This window comes from Boleophthalmus pectinirostris, unplaced genomic scaffold (assembly GCF_026225935.1).
Source record: "Boleophthalmus pectinirostris isolate CB_2022bp ecotype Guang Dong unplaced genomic scaffold, ASM2622593v1 HiC_scaffold_2, whole genome shotgun sequence".
NCBI classification, from domain to species: Eukaryota; Metazoa; Chordata; class Actinopteri; order Gobiiformes; family Gobiidae; genus Boleophthalmus; species Boleophthalmus pectinirostris.
In genome coordinates this window covers 10141642-10160371 of record NW_026571152.1, presented here as the reverse complement: position 1 = coordinate 10160371, position 18730 = coordinate 10141642, and the positions used below count along the sequence as shown (strand labels likewise).

The following is an 18730-nucleotide window of genomic DNA, read 5'->3' as shown; positions in this document are numbered from 1 at the left end:
CTAAATATTAACAATTATTGTGACAAAAAGATAGGCCTGTCACAATAATTACATCAACTTATAGTTCCATAATATGAAAGCCAGAAAAATACATTTAGAGGTTCAATATTTATCATGTGTACAATGTCTTTGCAAAAGTGATAAGGTAAGGTAATGCAATAAGGTAAGATCTGAGCTGTAGGTTGAATAAATCATTTCTATGGCTAATTATTGGTTCATTCTGCTATTTATTTGTTGCAGCTCAGGCCTTTCGGTGATACTATATTTAAGTGGTTTAGTGGCATAACATAGATTCAGGATTGTTTATTGCAAAATGTCTCTGTAGCAATATCTTGGGATTCACAATGTGTTCTTGTGACAGGCCTACAGTAAGATAAAAGCTATAAATATAATAAATATATTATAATAATCTGGAATCACCACAAAAACAAGCATGCGATATGCCCTCCACTAGAAAAACAGAGTTTTGATGGGATGATAAAGTGAATATAAAATGTTAATGCACAACTTCCTGATTCTTAGACAATAAAACTTTCTAACTTACTAATTAGATGCAGGGGACTTATTTTGACCTCAATAGTTGCCTATACAATATATCTGTACTGGGTCAACACATTTTCTGCTCAGATATAGTGTTTCCCATTAATAAAGGAGACTTCGGTGCCCCCCCATTTTCTAATTTCCACCCTCATAGTCTAAAACTAGCAGAGCAAAAATGGTAAAACAAATAATACTTTATGCTCATAGTGCTATCATAAAGATACAGAAGTAACCATTTGTAATTTCTAGTGGAGGCAATAAGTGGCATTTATACATCAAAATACTGTATAATAAAATGATTCAAATATGGATCACTTATGTCCCATAGTCACTGCAGATACATATGGAAAATGGGTTACAGGGCCTTGAACTAGTTGAGTCCATGTCACTATGTGTAGCACTTTAGAAAGCTTTGTAAAATGTAGTTTAGGTTGAAGGTTGCTTGTTTTGATACCTCTTGTCTGAGTTCTCGTTCTTTGCCCATGTCTTTCTTCAGCTCAGAGGCCTCTTTCTGACTCTGCTCCAGCTGAGACTCCAGCTGCCCCAACTGTACATTCAGAAACCTGCTGTCTGTGCCCGGAGATGCTCTTAGAAACTGAAAACAACAAATACACAATACGGTTATTACACTACAACAGAACTGGTTCATACCATAATCCGTAACTGTACAACAACTCACCACTAAGCCACAGATAACCCTATATACTGTCAATCATGATCTTTGAACTGTTTTCCTTAAGACAGCTTTGTCTATTGCTGAGATATTGTTTTTACTACTTATTTCTATTTTCTTTTATGTTTACTTGTATACATTTATTTACACTAATTATGCCTCATTTAACACCAGTCAAAGCCAAGTGTTTAAATCTAAAGATGTTTGTACAGACAATGTAATTTTTAGTAGCATAACCTAATCACACCCCAAAGAATTCATTGTAAATTAATAAAGAAAACATTTTATTTAAAAGAAAACAATTTTTAAAACTACATAAAATGTCAAATTAAGCTTTTTCTTTGTTCATTTAAAAAAGATATTACATAACTGTTATCAAACTTTATTTATAGAGCGCTTTTCATACAAAAAAATGCAACACAAAGCGTTTATCTACCTCATATTTACCCCCCAAAAAAGAATAGTTAATAAATACATAAGTAAAATAAAAAATATATATTATTTGTTCTTAATATTATACATTTTATTTAAAAATATATATTGCAGTTGTTACAAAAAACAATTGTTTTACATTAAATTTTGAGATATTCTTGCCACATTTAATTTTGATTTACCATGAACATTTGACATGTTTTGTAGCTGAATTTAGAAGAGCACAAAATGTCTGGAGGAAAAACTAAATCTTCACCTCATAGCTTTTCCCCTTGTTAACATCATTCATAAAGGCAAATACAGTAGAATTTTCAAGTCTTGTTCCAGATAAAAAAGACACAATACTCACTAAATTTGTGAAAGGACAATAGTTGTAATGTTGATGTTGTTGAAGGCAGAACTGCTTGTGCGAGTGTGTGGAATTAGCTTTATAATCCTCTTAGTGTTTTCAACCAATCACTGAGGAGCTTTAGACCTTCTGCTATTGGTTAAACTGAAGTGTATTTCCTAGACAGGTGGTATGAACATATTCTGTATAATGTTATTTTAATAACATTAATATATAATGTTACAGAAACAAAACAACAAAAGAAAATAAAAAGTTTTGTATGGTTTTGTCAAGTAATATATTGCATAGAGATCGACCAGTATGTTTTTGTCTTTGCTGATACTTAATAATTAGAGTTTCATACAAACTCATGCCTTAGAGATAGAGTCAGGAGCTCAGTTACAAGGAAGAGGTTGGAATAGAGCCGCTGCTCCTCTACGTCAAGAGGAGCCAGCTGAGGTGGCTCAGGCATCTGTTCTAGATGCCTCCTGGGCGCCTCCCTTGGGAGGTGTTCCGGGCATGTCCCACTGGAAGGAGGCCCCAAGCAAGACCCAGGACACACTGGAAGGACTATGTCTCTTAGCTGGCCTGAGAATGCCTTGGGCTGAGCTGGAGGAAGTGTCCGGGGTGAAGGAAGTCTGGGAGTCCCTGCTTAGACTGCTGCCCCCGCGACCCGGCCCCGGATAAGTGGAAGAAAATGGATGGATGGATGGATGGCTAAAAGCGTACCCGTAGTTACATTTTGTGCAGAACTCTCTTTGGATAAGTGTTCAAATAACGCTTCATGCAGTTCATTAGGCAGCAAGAAAACAAATTAAAGTCACTCGTGGCGATGATGGCCCTCGACCTGGCACATGCACACATGCCCTCCCACGTGACTGCCCGACATGCTATTGTCCCTTCCCGACAGCTGTCCAGGCCCACACATCCTCCATCATAAAAATTACACACTGCACCTTTAAATTTATTTATTTATTTTTTTTTTATCTTTGCGCCCCTGCTTGTCACCCATGAAAAATTACCTATGTCCATAATATATGCTTGTAGTCATACATAGAATGTAATCTCCAAATATATTAATTCTGACTCTCCTCATTATAAAATAAACAAAAACTTATCTCTGTCTAATTCATGTCATATAGAAAATATTTTAAAAGAAGTAGTAAGATAGAGATCAAAACATGATACCTTAGAGTCGTTTTCCAGTCTTTTGATTTCATTCTTTAGCTTACTTTCTAAAAAACACAAAACAACAACCTTATAAGACCATAAACCTTTGTATTTACAGATTTAAATTGTGTAAATAAATCTGTATCTTACCAACGTTGGCATGTTCCTCTACCATATTCTCCATGAACCTGACAGACAGAGCCACCTCTCTGTTCTTGATCTGAAACAGAGATTTCACAGTGTGTAGTGGCTGTAGTGTATGATGTATGTGAAGCCTGGTACATAAATACTATAGGCAACACGGTGAGGTGTCTTGCCCAAGAACACAACAGCAGTGTTGTTTTAAAAGTGATAATTTTGATTACTATAATAATTTGTCATGACGAGGGGGAAAAATAACGTCTACACAATTTTGTTGATTACAATTATACATAACAATGCTATTTCATCAATAGCACTCAGTAACAGGTAACAGTCTCATTGGTCACCACCTGCAGTTGTGTATAAGTTCAGAGACAATGGTGAAATTTTACAACTGAAGAAGGTGGTCACATCACAAAATTTTCACACTGAATTAAAATTGTACTGTAACTTTGAGATATTGTTATATCCGTCTATGTTAATGTAGGTAGGCCGGTCATGATAAAACATTTTGAAGCACAATATATTGCTACAGAGAAATATAATGCTAAATGATAATACCGAAACTTCTTTATGCCACTGACACAAACAATAAAGCCAGATAGTCCCAAGAAACATTTTTTTTAAATAGACAGATTACAAAATGAGGTAACACTTGCTCATAGAAGCTACTTACTCAACCCTCTACAGCTCAAATATTTTCATACTACAACTAAAATAACAAAAATCTCACCACTATTGCAAAAAAATTGACACATGGTAAATAGTGAGCTTGAAAATATATTGTTCCAACTTTCATATATGGAACAATAAGTCAATAATCAATATAGTAAGTAGGGATGTCAAATTATCGCGTTAATTGCGATTAATTAATTACAGTCAGATTTAGCGCGTTATGTTTTTTAATCGCGTTAATCTCATTTTTATTCTCTAACTTTACTGTTTCTGTATGCGAGTTGCTTTATTATAAAATCTGTTTTTATGTGTTGTTGGGACAACAACACACACACAAAAAAACACATTTATAAATTTTTTTATTTGCCGGAAACCCACACAGAATGCGCGCAGTAAGAGCGATGTAAACATCATGTTAACGTTGGCGGCATCAGTCGCACAATGGACGAGGTCGAAGAGCCAGTAGAACAGAGGCAGCAGTGCACAGGTAAAAACGCATTCGTGTCTTGGAAATTATTCTCCCGACGTGAAATATAAAAGAAAATAACTAATATAATATCGCCTACAATTTAAATGTCATTGGTGAAAACAACCTGCACAGGCTCATGATGTCTGCACTACTGTCCTATAGTGACCTGCCTCATGAGGGGACACGCACACAAACACAAACACACACTAACACAAACACACACAAACAAACACACACAAACAAACACACACAAACAAACACAAACCTTCATCGTCGTCATTAACCTGAGAACGCGCGGACCACGTTTCCTTCCGTAGTTACTGCGTGGACACCGACGTGCTCCCGTGAGCCGTGTGTGGATCGTGTTTTCTCGCCTACGCTGCGTAAACCGCGCTTCCTCCTGTGCGCCTCTAAACCAGAACTAACACCAAGACGAAAACCAGGACTATCCAGTCCAGGACTAAACCAGGACTAAACCAGGTCTAAACCAGGACTAAAACCAGAACTAAAACCAGGTCTAAACCAGGTCTAAACCAGGACTAAACCAGGACTAAACCAGAACTAAAACCAGAACTAAAACCAGGTCTAAACCAGGACTAAACCAGGACTAAACCAGGACTAAAACCAGGTCTAAACCAGGTCTAAACCAGGACTAAACCAGGACTAAACCAGAACTAAAACCAGGTCTAAACCAGGTCTAAACCAGGACTAAACCAGGACTAAACCAGGACTAAACCAGGACTAAACCAGAACTAAAACCAGAACTAAAACCAGGTCTAAACCAGGACTAAACCAGAACTAAAACCAGGTCTAAACCAGGTCTAAACCAGGACTAAACCAGGACTAAACCAGGACTAAACCAGAACTAAAACCAGGACTAAACCAGAACTAAAACCAGGTCTAAACCAGGACTAAACCAGGACTAAAACCAGAACTAAAACCAGGTCTAAACCAGGTCTAAACCAGGACTAAACCAGGACTAAACCAGAACTAACACCAGGACTAAAACCAGGACTAACCCATTCCAGGACTAAACTACTGTAGGACTAAAGTGGGACTAAAGCAGGTCTAAACCAGGACTAAAATCAGTGATCTCATATATAAAGCATTTCTGTATCAATAATATTTTTAATATGGTTAAGGAAAGTCTGGACTTTTTATTGTCTTTAAGTAGACAAAAGTTATTATGTTCAGATTTCCTCGTCTTTGCTACTTTACAACAAACAGTTTCTTATTCATGGAGACTTGGGCTCAACAGCCAATTTGGAGAGATTTGTTAAACAATAAATGACTTTATAAAGTCACTTTTTTTTGGTTCTATATCAGTGTTTTGATCTGCCACAATAATGTAATAATGAATTTAAATGAAAATATCTCAAATTGAAGGCTTTTCTCAGCAATGTTTAGGTGAGATTAAAATTAGATTAATTAGATTAATTAATTACAGATCATAATTAATTAATCTCTAAATTTTTTTAATCGCATGACAGCACTAATAGTAAGTCTTGTGACAGGCATGTAGAGTCATAAACAAAGTAATATTGCTGGAAATATACCAACTTACTTCAAAGTTCAAAGTTTAAAAAAAGTTTATTGTCAAGTCTTCATATGAAATATTTGAAGAATTTAAATTGTGTCTCTCACTTCCAAAGGTATAAATAAATAATAATAAATGGAAAAGTCCAAGTGTTCTTTGGGGAGACGCAGAATCCTAGCTTCCTGGCAGCCTGGTGGTTAGAGAGGGGAGAGACTTCAGCATCCTAACAGTCTGGTGGATGAAGCTATTAGTGAGTCTGGTGGTGCAGGAATGGAGGCTCATGTACCTCCTTCCGGAGGGCAAGGCATATACACCGTATGTCTTGCAGGGGGGGAAGTGGAGCACCAACTTGATACATGATGCAATGCTGGATTTTCCAGTCTTAGGAAAACATACAGTATATGATTATAGTTTGGCTAAGATGATATGAACTCTGTGTTTTACCTTGAGCAGAGCCTGGAGAACTTGGAAAACATGTGTGATCTTCTTTGGAGCTTTGTCTGCCACCTGCCAATCCTCCGTCTGTGAAAATCCATTATATTGCATAAGTTTATGCTTTTATTTTATGTTCAAAGTTTAAAAATAGGATAGGTACCTCAGCAAACATGTCAACCAGCTCCTCCATCTGTTCTTTCTCAAGTTCATGGAGGGTCTGTGGGTTAATCCTGTTCACTTTCTCCCATTCAAGTGGCACAGTCATCTTTGCGGTTTACAGCAAATAATCCACTATAACCTATGTGTAATGTTTATGTTTTACTCGTTAACCTGTTGCAGACTTGTTATCTAGCAAAAAATCCCGCTTGTTGTGAAATAGCATCTCTGGTTAGGTTGCAGTTCCTCGATTCTACGACTAAAAACATTAATGTGCGGTCCATAAATACTCCACTGAGAAATCAGAAATGTGCATTAGGTTTTGCGACGTCCATAGTGCGAACGCTAAAGTAAAACTGCCACAAATATCAACAATTTCCGTAAAAGTCACGAGGAAAATGTAAACAGGAGAGAGAAGAGTCAGGCTGGGCTTCTGCTGCTGCCTAGGAAACCACTGCTGTGTAACTTTACTACTTCCGGTTTAAAACCTTGTCAAAAACTGAACTAAAACGTGACTAAAAAGCTAAAATATGCAAATACATACTTTAATATTGTATCCGATTCGTGTCGCCATAATTTCATCACCGTACACGCACTGACAAAGAAATACAGAGCTGTTTTTGTTCAGGAGCACAGACACTAAGCTCATTTTTAACTAGCGCGCTCGCCTCTGCTCCGGAAGTGATTGGGTGCTCCGCTGTGTAGTCTCTCAAAAGAAAAAATGTTGCCGCTTCGTTTCTAACACAATCTAATCTTTTATTTATCATTCCCAAGTGTCAGATTGAATCGACCTGCATCCCCGCTTACTGTGTGATTGACGTGGTAAGTTGAAAATAAAAAGTAAGACGCGTGCACGTTTTGGAAGGGATAAACCGGTGACAGGCTAGTAGCATTAGCCACAAAATTAGCCACCTTCTTATAAAAATACAGTTATCCACGTTGTAATGTTTTCGGAGATTGCTGCAAAAGGTGAAGAGAGTTTTGAATATGTGGTGAAGAAGGATATATTTACTTTACTGTGAGGAAATGTGCTTAATTTGTGCACCTCTTAAGTTTGAATGCACCCTGACCATCTGAGATTGGAGTGGACAGCTGTCATTGAGGCGTTCAGAGTCATGTCTCGTGCTTCAGTGCTGTGCTTATGTGGAATGCCACAGTCCTCAATACATGATCTTTGCTCCATCTTCATTATACATTTTTGTGTTTTATTAGATCAGAAGTAAAAATGAGTGGTGAAGAAATTTTGTATCTTACAGTAACATGCAGGGTGACCAGAACATTTCTAAATCAAAAACTGGGACACTCTCGGTTTTGGGTGGTTGGTAATAATAAAACTGTGAAATGAGTGCATAATTAAGGAGAACTGTACTGCTCTCGGTCCATTCATGACTAACATGTGAGCCAGTATAGCCACATTTTCCTTGCGTTTTAATCATTTTTAAGCAGCTTTTCTACATTTTACCTCAACAAATGTCAATTTATGCCTCTCTTTACTGTTGGAAGATGTCAGATTGGTCCAAAATAGGGAACCTGAGATATTTCTTGTATAAAACTGGGGAAAATCTGTGGTTTGGGGTAAATCTGCTGGGACAGGAGACACAAGGCTTAAAACTGGGTCTGTCCTGGTTAAACAGGCACAACTGGTCACCTTAAGCAACATAATATTATAAGTTAAAGGAACTTAGTTAAAGGAATATCCTGATGTATTCCTAGTTCCAAAAATCTTAGACATGATGACAAATGTAACCTATCCCCATCAGTGACTCACTATGATTACAGTGAGTCACTGCTGTACACACCTGGGGACTCATCTCTAGATCTTGAGCTAGTCTTGGTTAGGAGGTTTTGATCTGAGCATGTTTTGGGTTGATGGAGGAAAACTTCTGGAGGAAATGCACTCAGATACAGTACTGTATGTCTCTGTTACTTATATGAAAGAAAATGCCTTTATTTACTGTATTTGGCCAAGTTTAATGTTATATCTGCTTATTACTGTATTATTGTTGTTTTTTGTTCTTTTGCCTTCTGTCTGCCTGTAAATTGGTCTGTAGTAATACTATTATGTTGTCTGACTTGGAGCTTAGTGATATTGATGCAAATCAGTGTACACCCGTTATTAGTTTTAATCATAGAGAGTATACTTGATATTCAAATTTTGCATATCTCCATAACCACTAGCAATTTTATTTAGTGTATTGTTCATGTATAAACTTCATTCATCCCCCTCCATGCAGTACTCGATGAGGCCTGGCCCCGGCCATGGCTGCTGTGTCCTGGAGAGAGACTCTTCTGTTGGCTGGGCTGGTGGTGGCATGTTACTGGAACAGTTTGTCCTGTGGTTTTGTGTTTGATGATGTTTCTGCCATCCTCGACAACAAAGACCTGAGACCCTCCACTCCCATCAAAAACCTCTTCCTCAATGACTTCTGGGGCACTCCTATGGCCGAGGTAGGTAACATCTGACAAGTTTTAATAATTTTTTTCTTTTTTTTTAAATTTCACATAGACATTTGACATGAAAAATACTGTCCTTGTGTTGAACCAAAGCTATTTTACATGTAAAACATGTTAAATTTTAAATTTTTTCCCCTAGTGAATAGGTAGATATCCCTGGTGTTGAAAATAAGAAGAGAAAAAATTACATATACTTAAAATTACGGGTGTAATGTGCCATGATGCATCATGATTCTAAAATATGATGATATGGATCATATAAGAGTTATGATGCAGTTCATTCAGATGTGCAGTTGTCGCTGCTCACGCCCACAGACTGAGGGAACGCTAAAGCTGCTAAAAACATGATTAATGACAGAGATAGTATTGTTTTATGTCTGCTATGTCTTCACAGAGCTTTATGAGTGAACACTAAACTTTGGACAAATCAGTGGAGCAGAGCTGAATCTGCCAACTTTCTTACATATGTGAAGTAGCTATGTGCTTGGAACAGGCTTCTCCTCTTTATACAGGCTTCAAACCTGAATAATATGGTAAATAAAACAACACTGCCTTTAGAAGCAGTGAGATAAAACATCATCTAATGTCTCTGTGACTATGTTCTGAAGCTACTGTACTGTGGAGGAGTTTAAAACATTATTTTATATTACCAGACAGGTCTATAAAAAAGACCTATTTAAAATAATTTGTAACAATAATTTAATTCAAGTGGGGCTAAATTCACCATAGAATATTTAATTATAAGACATAGCCAAAATTGTATATAAAATAATAAAAAATAGAAGATCAGGATGATATTGACATCGATAATAAATGCCTAAAAATAAATTCTGGTGAATTGTGGTGAATCATGATGAATTGAATCGTGGGTCCTGCATTTTGAATCAGTTTGGACCGAATTGTAAAATTTCTGAATCATTACACCCCTACTTAAAATGTAATTTTCTTATCTGTCCTGCAAGCAATTTTCCTGGTTGCAAATGCCAAGTACTAATTAAAAACTAAATCATGATTAATTAAAGACTAAAGCAATTATTAAACAAGACATAAAATACAAATGAAATCCACATCTAGAACAGTTATTTGCTAATTAAATGTTAATTTGACGCTCATTGTGACATTTGGAAGAAAGTGCCACAGTCCTACAGCTATCTCCTGGGTTCGTCAAGTCAGTTGTTTGATCTTCCAGTGTTCAGGAAGTTTAAAGTTATCGTGCCTCTTACATCTGCCCATCACTGGTTTCTTTGGCTTTGGGCATAACTTGCGCCTTCATTGCTCGTTTTATGTCTTTATTTTGTTTGTGGTTGAGTCACCACATTTCTAGTGAGGTTGAGCTTGTTTTAGGCTTTTTTGTCTTCTCTGCAGGAATAATGTGGGAAGACTTCTCTTAGACATTATATTGCCTTTAGTGATTGAGCCTGGACTCTAACTAAAGGTTCCTCAGTCTTTTTATGAGTCTGATCCTTCACGTCTCCCTATTCAGTTTGAGACTCAACAGTTTCAGTGCATGTCAAGTCCACTGCAGCCTTTTTTTTTTTTTTTTTTTTTTTTTTTTTTTTGTGGCTTTATTTTTTTCAGAGGTCTTTTTCCTATTTTGTCTTTTCGTGTTTATTTGCTTTTTCCCACCAGCTTTGGTAACACAGTTACAAAGCGCTTTGAGTGTCTTGAAGGTGGAAAAGCACGATATAAACATTTGACCATTTACAGTTGGAATCATCTGGGATTACATTATCTATGGATTCTGGTGATTGAGCTTCCTCTTTGATCACAACTATAGGCTTCTCAGTCTCTAGAGTATGTGTTGTTAATTAGATCTCCATGGCCTTTTGAAGGATCTATGACGTTAGTGATCATCTCAACTTCAGCTACTTTACCAGTGTTTTCTGCTGAAGGTTTGTCCTCATTGTTTTAAAGTTTCAGTGGTGCAGGGAGACATTTATTTAACCTATGCCATCTCAAATAAAGCATCTATTTTCAAGTGACCTGGTGTGTCCGCCCCATAAGCCATCAGCTGTTGATGGTAGCAATAAATCACCAATCTGCAACATATTTTAGAAGTTTAGGACCCGAGTTTCAACAGCTGGGTTTGGTTTGGACAAGGAATAGTAATAACAAACAGACATACTGAGAAGCATAATTTCCAATTTGCTTCCAGTAGTGGGGATTCTTCTAAGCCATTACAGTCTTTATGTATTTTTAGGGATAGGATGAGATGCATTTAGGTTACTCAAAACTTAGTTACTTAATTTTGTCATTCCATTCCACCCTAGTAAATAAGTTCACAACTATAAACACTTTAAGAGGGGGTGTTATGCAAAATTGAACAGTTTGGAGCTTTCTACCCTGTTAAAATATTGTACCCTCAGCTAAAGGGGAGGGGGGAAGCATGGAGAGCAAAGGGAGAGGAGACTCGTAGTGTAAAAAACAAAAGTGAAACTTATAAAACATGAATATGTTGTTTTCTGTGAATATGTGATCAAATGAAACATGGTCTGAACATGTACTGTGTTAGCAATGAATACCCTCTTTTAAACCTGTAACTCAAAGCCTGTATATTGTTTGATTTCAGGAACGCAGCCACAAGTCATACCGGCCACTGACAGTGTTGACCTTTCGACTGAACTACCTGTGGAGCGAGCTCAGTGCTGCCTCCTACCATCTCCTGAATGTACTGCTGCACGTGGTGGTGTGTGTTTTGTTCCTTCGTGTCTCTCGTCTTTTCCTGGATCATAAATACAGTCTGGTGGCCGCGCTGCTCTTTGCTGTGCACCCCATCCACACCGAGGCCGTAAGTGCAACAATTGTTTTCTATTTTTTATCAACATTTATGAGTGTTTAGTGATATGAGGCTGATGCTGTATCCATATTGTATGCTAATGCTGTTAATTACATTTGAGTTTATATTACATAACATACATTGAACTCTCATAAATTCTCATATAGGGGCCTGAACTGAACAAAGGGTAAAACAAAAATATGTCTTTTAAAAGGCAACAACTTAAGATGATGCTGTATTGTAGAGTAAAGGTGTTCAGAAATGGCTGTTAACTTTAAAACTACAACTTCATGACATCATAAGGTGGAACAGAGCATTCTGACATTTCTGAGATCAAGACAGTCTAATAATGCATAGTTACTGAAACGTGTCAGTGAAAGAAATGGGTATGTTTTTGATGAAGCAAGGACATTCCAAAAAAGCTAAAAGCTCACAGAATTAAATTTTGTGTTATTGCACCCATAGTGTGGGCTGATGATGAGTAAAGAGAGAGAGATGCTCTGGAGTGAATAAAATGATCTTTTGCTAAGGATGATGTTTTTAAGATGCTGAGAGAACTGGGAGTGAATGATGATACAGAATTGTTATGGTGCTCTGGACATTATAAAAACATTCTCTTTGTATGTTTGATTTTATGAACTATAACACCCAGTCAAATGAGGTCAGCAATTATAGGGGCGAATTTTGAGCCAGTTCCTTATTAGGAATAGGAATTGTAGAGGGATAGAGAGAAGAGTGATAGTATCCCAATGTAAAGTCAATAGGCTCTGTTCACACTTACGTTACAAACCAGGAAGACATCTGAAAAGATGCGATGACAACTTCGGGTGTAGTTCCCGACACTGGGCTCACTGACCAAATGTAATAAAACCCATTGAGGTAAATGTCATCAGTGGTAAAATAAAGACTGCATATGTATGTGCTGTTTGGAATCATCTTGAATTTGGCGCCTTACCTCTTCTATTCGCATATACCCAGTGCGCTCGGAGTTGTGTGTCAGTGGAGAAATGATGAAAAGTGAGGTATGGTTGAAATTGTTGATTAGCCGACCATAATGGAACACTACAATGACTTGTAGGTGAAGAAAACTGGGACATTTTCTCATTTTTCCTAGAACAGAGCCTGCTGAAAGTTGCAATTGCATGTTTCCAAACGTCTTCCTAGTTTGTGATGAAAGCATGAATAGCCTATTGGAGCCAGAAGCTCACCCGTGAACACTTCCTGTTTGGAACACAGTGGCTGGTGGGTTAGCTATACAGTCTGTGGTAATATGGGAGGCTTTAAGTATGCCATTTCAAACAGCCATTTTAGATCATTATCATTCTTGTTTCCTTTGACTTACAATAGAAAATAGCTGTTTTTCTTTTCATGCCCATTCTGGAGTCGTGTTACAGCACTTTTTATCAGGGTTCTTATCAGTACAATGTTGTAGTTTTGAACTTGATTACCCTGGTGCTGCATAACTCTGCTGAGATCTTTTCATTTCTCAAAGACCCTCTATTTTGTCAAAAGCTGCTTGCCCAATTAGGACGTGTAATTAATCCCACTGAAGTGAATTTGTCCCTGCAGCAGAGACAGACTGCTTGTTCTACTGTTACAAGGTCCTATCAAATCTTCACTGGAAGTCAATGGGAACGATTAGCTTCACAAATAGCCCCTCTGAGTTAGCTTGTCCAATAGCCTCCGTTGCTAATCTAGTCTGAGATCTTCTCTGAGTGCAGCGTTTGTGTTTGGAGTCTAGCCCAAAGCTTTAAAGAGCCCCTCGGAGATAAATGTACAATGCCCTCCTCTGTCAGCCCCACTTATCTGTTCACTGTGAATGGATGAGCTGCCATTTTCTCAATCTCCAAGCAGAAAACTACAGCTCCACCTTTAAAGAAAAGACAAGTTTTCGTGTTTTTTTCTTCCTAATTATCACTCTGTTTGGTGGGTAAATATTTATCACAGTTTTACATCAGTTAAGTGGTTGTTCGGTGAAAAAAAAGCTTTGAGAAAAATGTTGTAAAACCGGGTCTCCACAATTGCAATACTATGTCGAAGACTGTGATTATTTAGATAACAAAATGTCATCTGAAAAGAACAAAATGTCCTGTATTTTTATAGAAACATCTTTTGCAGTTTAGACCTGTACAAACTAGGGATGTAAGAAGAACCGAAATATTGTCTCACAATAACATCGGAGGCCATCACAATATATCGAATTACAAGTCTCTTTGCTTAAATTAATAGTATTGGTTATGGTTTTGAATGTCTTTCTTTGTGATTTGAATGTCTCTCTTATTCTGTATAGCACTTTGAATGACTTTGTGTATGAACTGTTCAGTACAAATAAACTTACCTTGCCTTGCCGTGGTGCAGGAGTAGCTAAAAAAACAGGGAACTAAATAGATTATGATCCTTTGGAAGAAATAACTGTTATTAAGCACTTTTACATCTTAATTCTTCAACAATACTAAAGGCTTTTCAAGGCTTTTAAAAGGAAAAAGTAGCATTTTCACAATTTCATAAGCCTCCACCAAAAAAATCGCAATAAATAACAAACCATGAGATTCATATTGTGAAAATATTGTATTGAGGGATTTTGATATCGTTACGTCCCTACTGTAGATATGTTCTGAAATTCTTGGAATTCTAGTCAGTTAGTCCAGTGGTTCCCAACCTTTTTCTGGCTCTTAGTCCAGAAAAGTTTTTACTGGTTGACTAATTGTGTAAGATTTAGAGGTAAAACAGCAGAAAGAAGAAGGCATGCAGTGAATTGAATTAGTTTCTCAGGTTAATAGAGTTTAGTGCTTCACTCACTGATTCTGCAGAAATTCATGATGTTTTTCAGTCCCGTGTGATATTGTTTCCTTTCCTTTTTTCTTGTAAGCAGTCATATTTGTTTTGATACGGACAGACCATGTGTGTCCCTGATTGGCTAATCCACTTGTCAATCACAGCCCTCTGAACTCGGGGAGATTTACCAGACTTAGACTCAGATTTTCACAGAGTATTGAAGAAGTGTGTGTTCTGGCAAATTAGACTTAAAGCAGACCTATTATTAACCATGTTGTAGTTGTTTCCCCTTCAAAACTGTATGCATAGTGATTCATGCATGTTTGAGTCAGCTATATTATTCTGTATTCAAGAGTCATTGCTCTCATCTACCCTCGTTTTCACCACCACTGGCATGCGCCCACTGTGACATACTTACTTCATTCTCCAATTTGTTTACGCGTAGGATTCTGCAGGGTCGCTTAGTCTATTTGTTTCTTTTATTAAGTCATTTTCGGTCAATATTGTGATTTCAAATGTCCAAATTATAACTCAATGATCCACTGGAGTCATAAATTATTACTATATAACAGACACAAGCACAGTATGTCTTCTTTAACTTCTAATACATTTGACCTCTGACCATGACTCCACAGTCTTTTATGTTGAAGTTGCATTAAATGACCTCCTGTTTCTCCTGAGTTATCATCATTGGTCTGACTGAACACATGAATGCGTTTACATGCGTCAGATCTAACCCTCTGTAGAATTGTGGCAGCCATTTAGAGCTGATTACACAGGACTTAAGGCTAAAAAGACATTTAGTTTAAACAGTTGGACAGGTGCAGCACAGATGTGAGGGCCACTCGAGCACAGGAGCAGGAGCCTTGTGTTTTTCTGTGAAACTACCGCAGAACTGATGGTCTCCTCCCCTTCGTATTAGTGGCACTGTAACAAGCAGCAGATTTTGATTTACTTGTTTTTTTTGCTGAGAAACGGCTACGTGACATTTTTAGTGACCAGAGTCTGACTGTATTTCAATAATCAAGTACAGAGCAGAGCCACAGTACAGAGCAGAAGAGAGGTTGGCGGGAATAGGGGGTAGGTGGAAACGGCAATTTTCTGAGCACTCAAGCGTCAAATGCAGGATAATACAGAATTATTGGAAAACATGTATCAGTCAAAATACAAGATAATAAAGAAACACCAAGACTAGGAATCACAGGTACGATACGCAATACATGGCTCACTATACAATGATATCACAATTACTACTTGTACAAACCAAATACATTTTAACAACAGTATTTATTTGCTAAACTTGCTGCTCAAAGTTGGTATGAAATGCATATTTTTTTAAATCATCAAAATGGTGAATGACAAACGTTTTTTTGTGTAAACAAGTTTCCTTTCTCCAAACAAGCAACACAATTGTAGCACTACCCCAAAAATAATATACTATAAAATAATATAAAATAAAATACTGCACACCAAAAATACTCGTTGTGATATATCTATAGAGCAGCCCACGATGCCAATACTGTATCACCAAATTGATCCTATTATTTCGATATTTTTGCACACCTCTATTAAAAAGTTCATAGAAGTTGATTTCATATATTCCGGCTCCTTTAAAAATGATCAGAATATTCATCGCTTCAGCTTTCTATTGTATGCAAAATTGTGAGTATGTTTTCCCCCTTCGAAAGATATAGTGTTTTGTTTTTAATAGTTGATATGAAAATGGCATTCAGTGACAGTCAAGAGGGTAAATTATAGGCGTTCTGCTAGGTTGTAGCCAAAAGATATTAAAAACAGAATACAATTGACAGTGTTACTAAAAACGTGTGTGTGTGTGTGATGCGTACATGTTTTTAGTAACATCGGCATGTCAATTGTATTTGTTTTTTAAAAAGTGTTTTTCTATACACCTCTGCTCAAAGTCTAAAAGCAAACACTTTTGACAAGACCTAAAATTATAACAAAAATACATATAACTTGTCCTTTACTTTTACATTGATGCACCCGGGGGCATCATTTTCCCCCAAACACTTACGCCAAACAACCACTTTGCATTAGTGTTTATGCTATGGAAGATAATTAGTTTGATCAGGTTTTGAATTTTAAATGCCGTTGAATTTCTCACCTAGAATTTTTTTACTCTGAAAAAACATGTTTGAATTATTTTTATTCTCAATGTCAGTTGATGAAATTTTAAGTGAAAATTATTAAAAGATAATTTAGACTTTTGAATTTGAGAACTTGAAAATATTTGTGCTGAATATATAAAAAGTGATATTTTTATACATACTGAAGGTATACTTAAAATTTCTGTACCTAAAAATTCAGAATAAAAAGAATAAAAAAAAATAAAAATCAAAGTAAGAAATTCAGCGGTATTTAAAATTCAAAATCTGATGGAACAAATTATTTTCCATATCATGCTTGCAGATGCAGATTTTTGACAGTGTATTTTCTCATAGTCAGGTGAATGCTGAAGATTATGATCAGGGTTAGGTTCGGGAACAGATAATATTGAACAGGTTTGCGCTCCGGTTCTTGGCAAAACTGAGCTATAATTTTTTTAGACAAAAGAAAACTATAATAAAGGTATTCATTAACTGTATTTACTGGATCACAAAAATACTGTCAATGTCAGTGAACCGTAATATTTGCTATAATTATATTTCCTCTCTCCAAGAAAAATACCGCACGTATCAATTAGCTTTGACCGACGTGGAACGGGAACACTAAGCCCTGCCTCCGGACAAAATACCAAGTACTTAGGGAGTCTCGCAGGTTTATACTGAGACTATGAGAGCGAAAGTGATCCCTATTTTGTACAATTTTGGAAATGTGATGAATGCCATATTTCTGTATTGTTGATTGTTTGTGTCGTATTATTTGAATAGACCTGTCACAATAACCAATTGATATGATAAAATAATATTGAAACAAATCTACGCCACTGTCACAATAACGCAAGAGCAAATCTGTTCTAAACCTACAATACTGTGAAAGACTTTAGTAGTGAGTTTGTATCTTTATTGGATTATTTATTCAATTTTTTAAAACTAAAATCTATCACATAGTCAAAAAATAACCAAAAATTTGTCAGTGGTGCAAAGAAAATGTACACACGGTAAATACTGACCACAGAAAATGTATTGAACGATAAGTTGATTTAGTAATTATCATGACAAGCCTGATTTTGAAAATACTAGAAGCGCAAAGTATCATTTGTATCATCTGTTTTTGTTCATCTTCTTTTTAGGCCAAATTTATACTTTCAAGGGTCCACCATTCATCTCTAAAATGCGAAACACTAGGCCTGTAAAGTTTAGTGTCCAGTGTTTAGTGTCTCCTGTCTCCGGTGTCAGGTCACACTGAACAGTTCTCTTCCTTCCTCTCCTCATATTTATAGTTGTCTCTTTGAAATCCCCTTTGTTTATGCTACATGCTTATCCCACTTTACCTGTTCTATTGTGACTATTTTTAAAGCTGGTGTGGTTTGTGGAGTTCCCATGGCTTAAAAAACAGAGGTGTAGTTCTACCACTCAGCGGCGCTCTTCTGTCACTCACGGCTATTAGTACAGACAAGTTTTGGTCGATATTTAAAATCTGAATTATGTTGTGAAGTATAGTTTATAGGGATGGTACAAGATCTCGTGACATAAAATTATCAAAATATTGTGCACACATAATGAAAATGATTTTTTTTTCAATTGTTTACGTTTGGATTGCACAAAAAAGGGGTTACAGTTGAGCTACATCTTGCAGTTCCAAAAAGCAGTACTAGTATGGAAACTAAAATATGAAATCTATTAAATAAAAATTGTGAGGCCAATATTTTAAACTGAATTGTGAAATTTTAGGAATTCTGTTAAAATTTCATCTTGTCTCATTCTTTTGGGCTCTCATATTTCCTCCCGTCGCATCTCAGATAGTTTATATTGGATGTTAGTTACGTAATGCAGCCAGTTTAAAAAGAATACACTGGAATCAAAATAAAACTGACCAAACGTGCATAAAAACATGTTTACTATGATTAAAACTGACCATTCAGTTATATTTACCAGTAATATAATTGCTTGGAATCTAAATAAGAAATACAATATTTTAGGTTTTGTAGTTTTTAGTTTCAATACACTCGCATCATTAGTGTGTACATGTACTGGCCTGTTGCTTGA

At 36.5% G+C, this 18730-nt stretch overlaps 2 protein-coding genes across 2 annotated transcripts in view; one reads left to right on the top strand and one right to left on the bottom strand.

Moving 5' to 3' along the window:
• The window catches only part of cep290 (centrosomal protein 290), a 59377-nt gene extending 52306 nt beyond the window's left edge, over positions 1–7071 (bottom strand). The window contains exons 1-5 of the mRNA XM_055155479.1: positions 6561–7071; positions 6410–6487; positions 3294–3363; positions 3162–3208; positions 995–1135 (exon numbers count right to left, since the gene is read on the bottom strand). Coding sequence (XP_055011454.1) covers positions 995–1135; positions 3162–3208; positions 3294–3363; positions 6410–6487; positions 6561–6665 — 441 coding nt within the window. The 5' untranslated portion in view covers positions 6666–7071. The remainder of the gene's footprint in view (positions 1–994; positions 1136–3161; positions 3209–3293; positions 3364–6409; positions 6488–6560) is intronic.
• A 173-nt stretch (positions 7072–7244) lies between these two features.
• Positions 7245–18730, top strand: part of tmtc3 (transmembrane O-mannosyltransferase targeting cadherins 3) — a 59283-nt gene continuing 47797 nt past the window's right edge. The window contains exons 1-3 of the mRNA XM_055155573.1: positions 7245–7378; positions 8791–9004; positions 11580–11798. Coding sequence (XP_055011548.1) covers positions 8816–9004; positions 11580–11798 — 408 coding nt within the window. The 5' untranslated portion in view covers positions 7245–7378; positions 8791–8815. The remainder of the gene's footprint in view (positions 7379–8790; positions 9005–11579; positions 11799–18730) is intronic.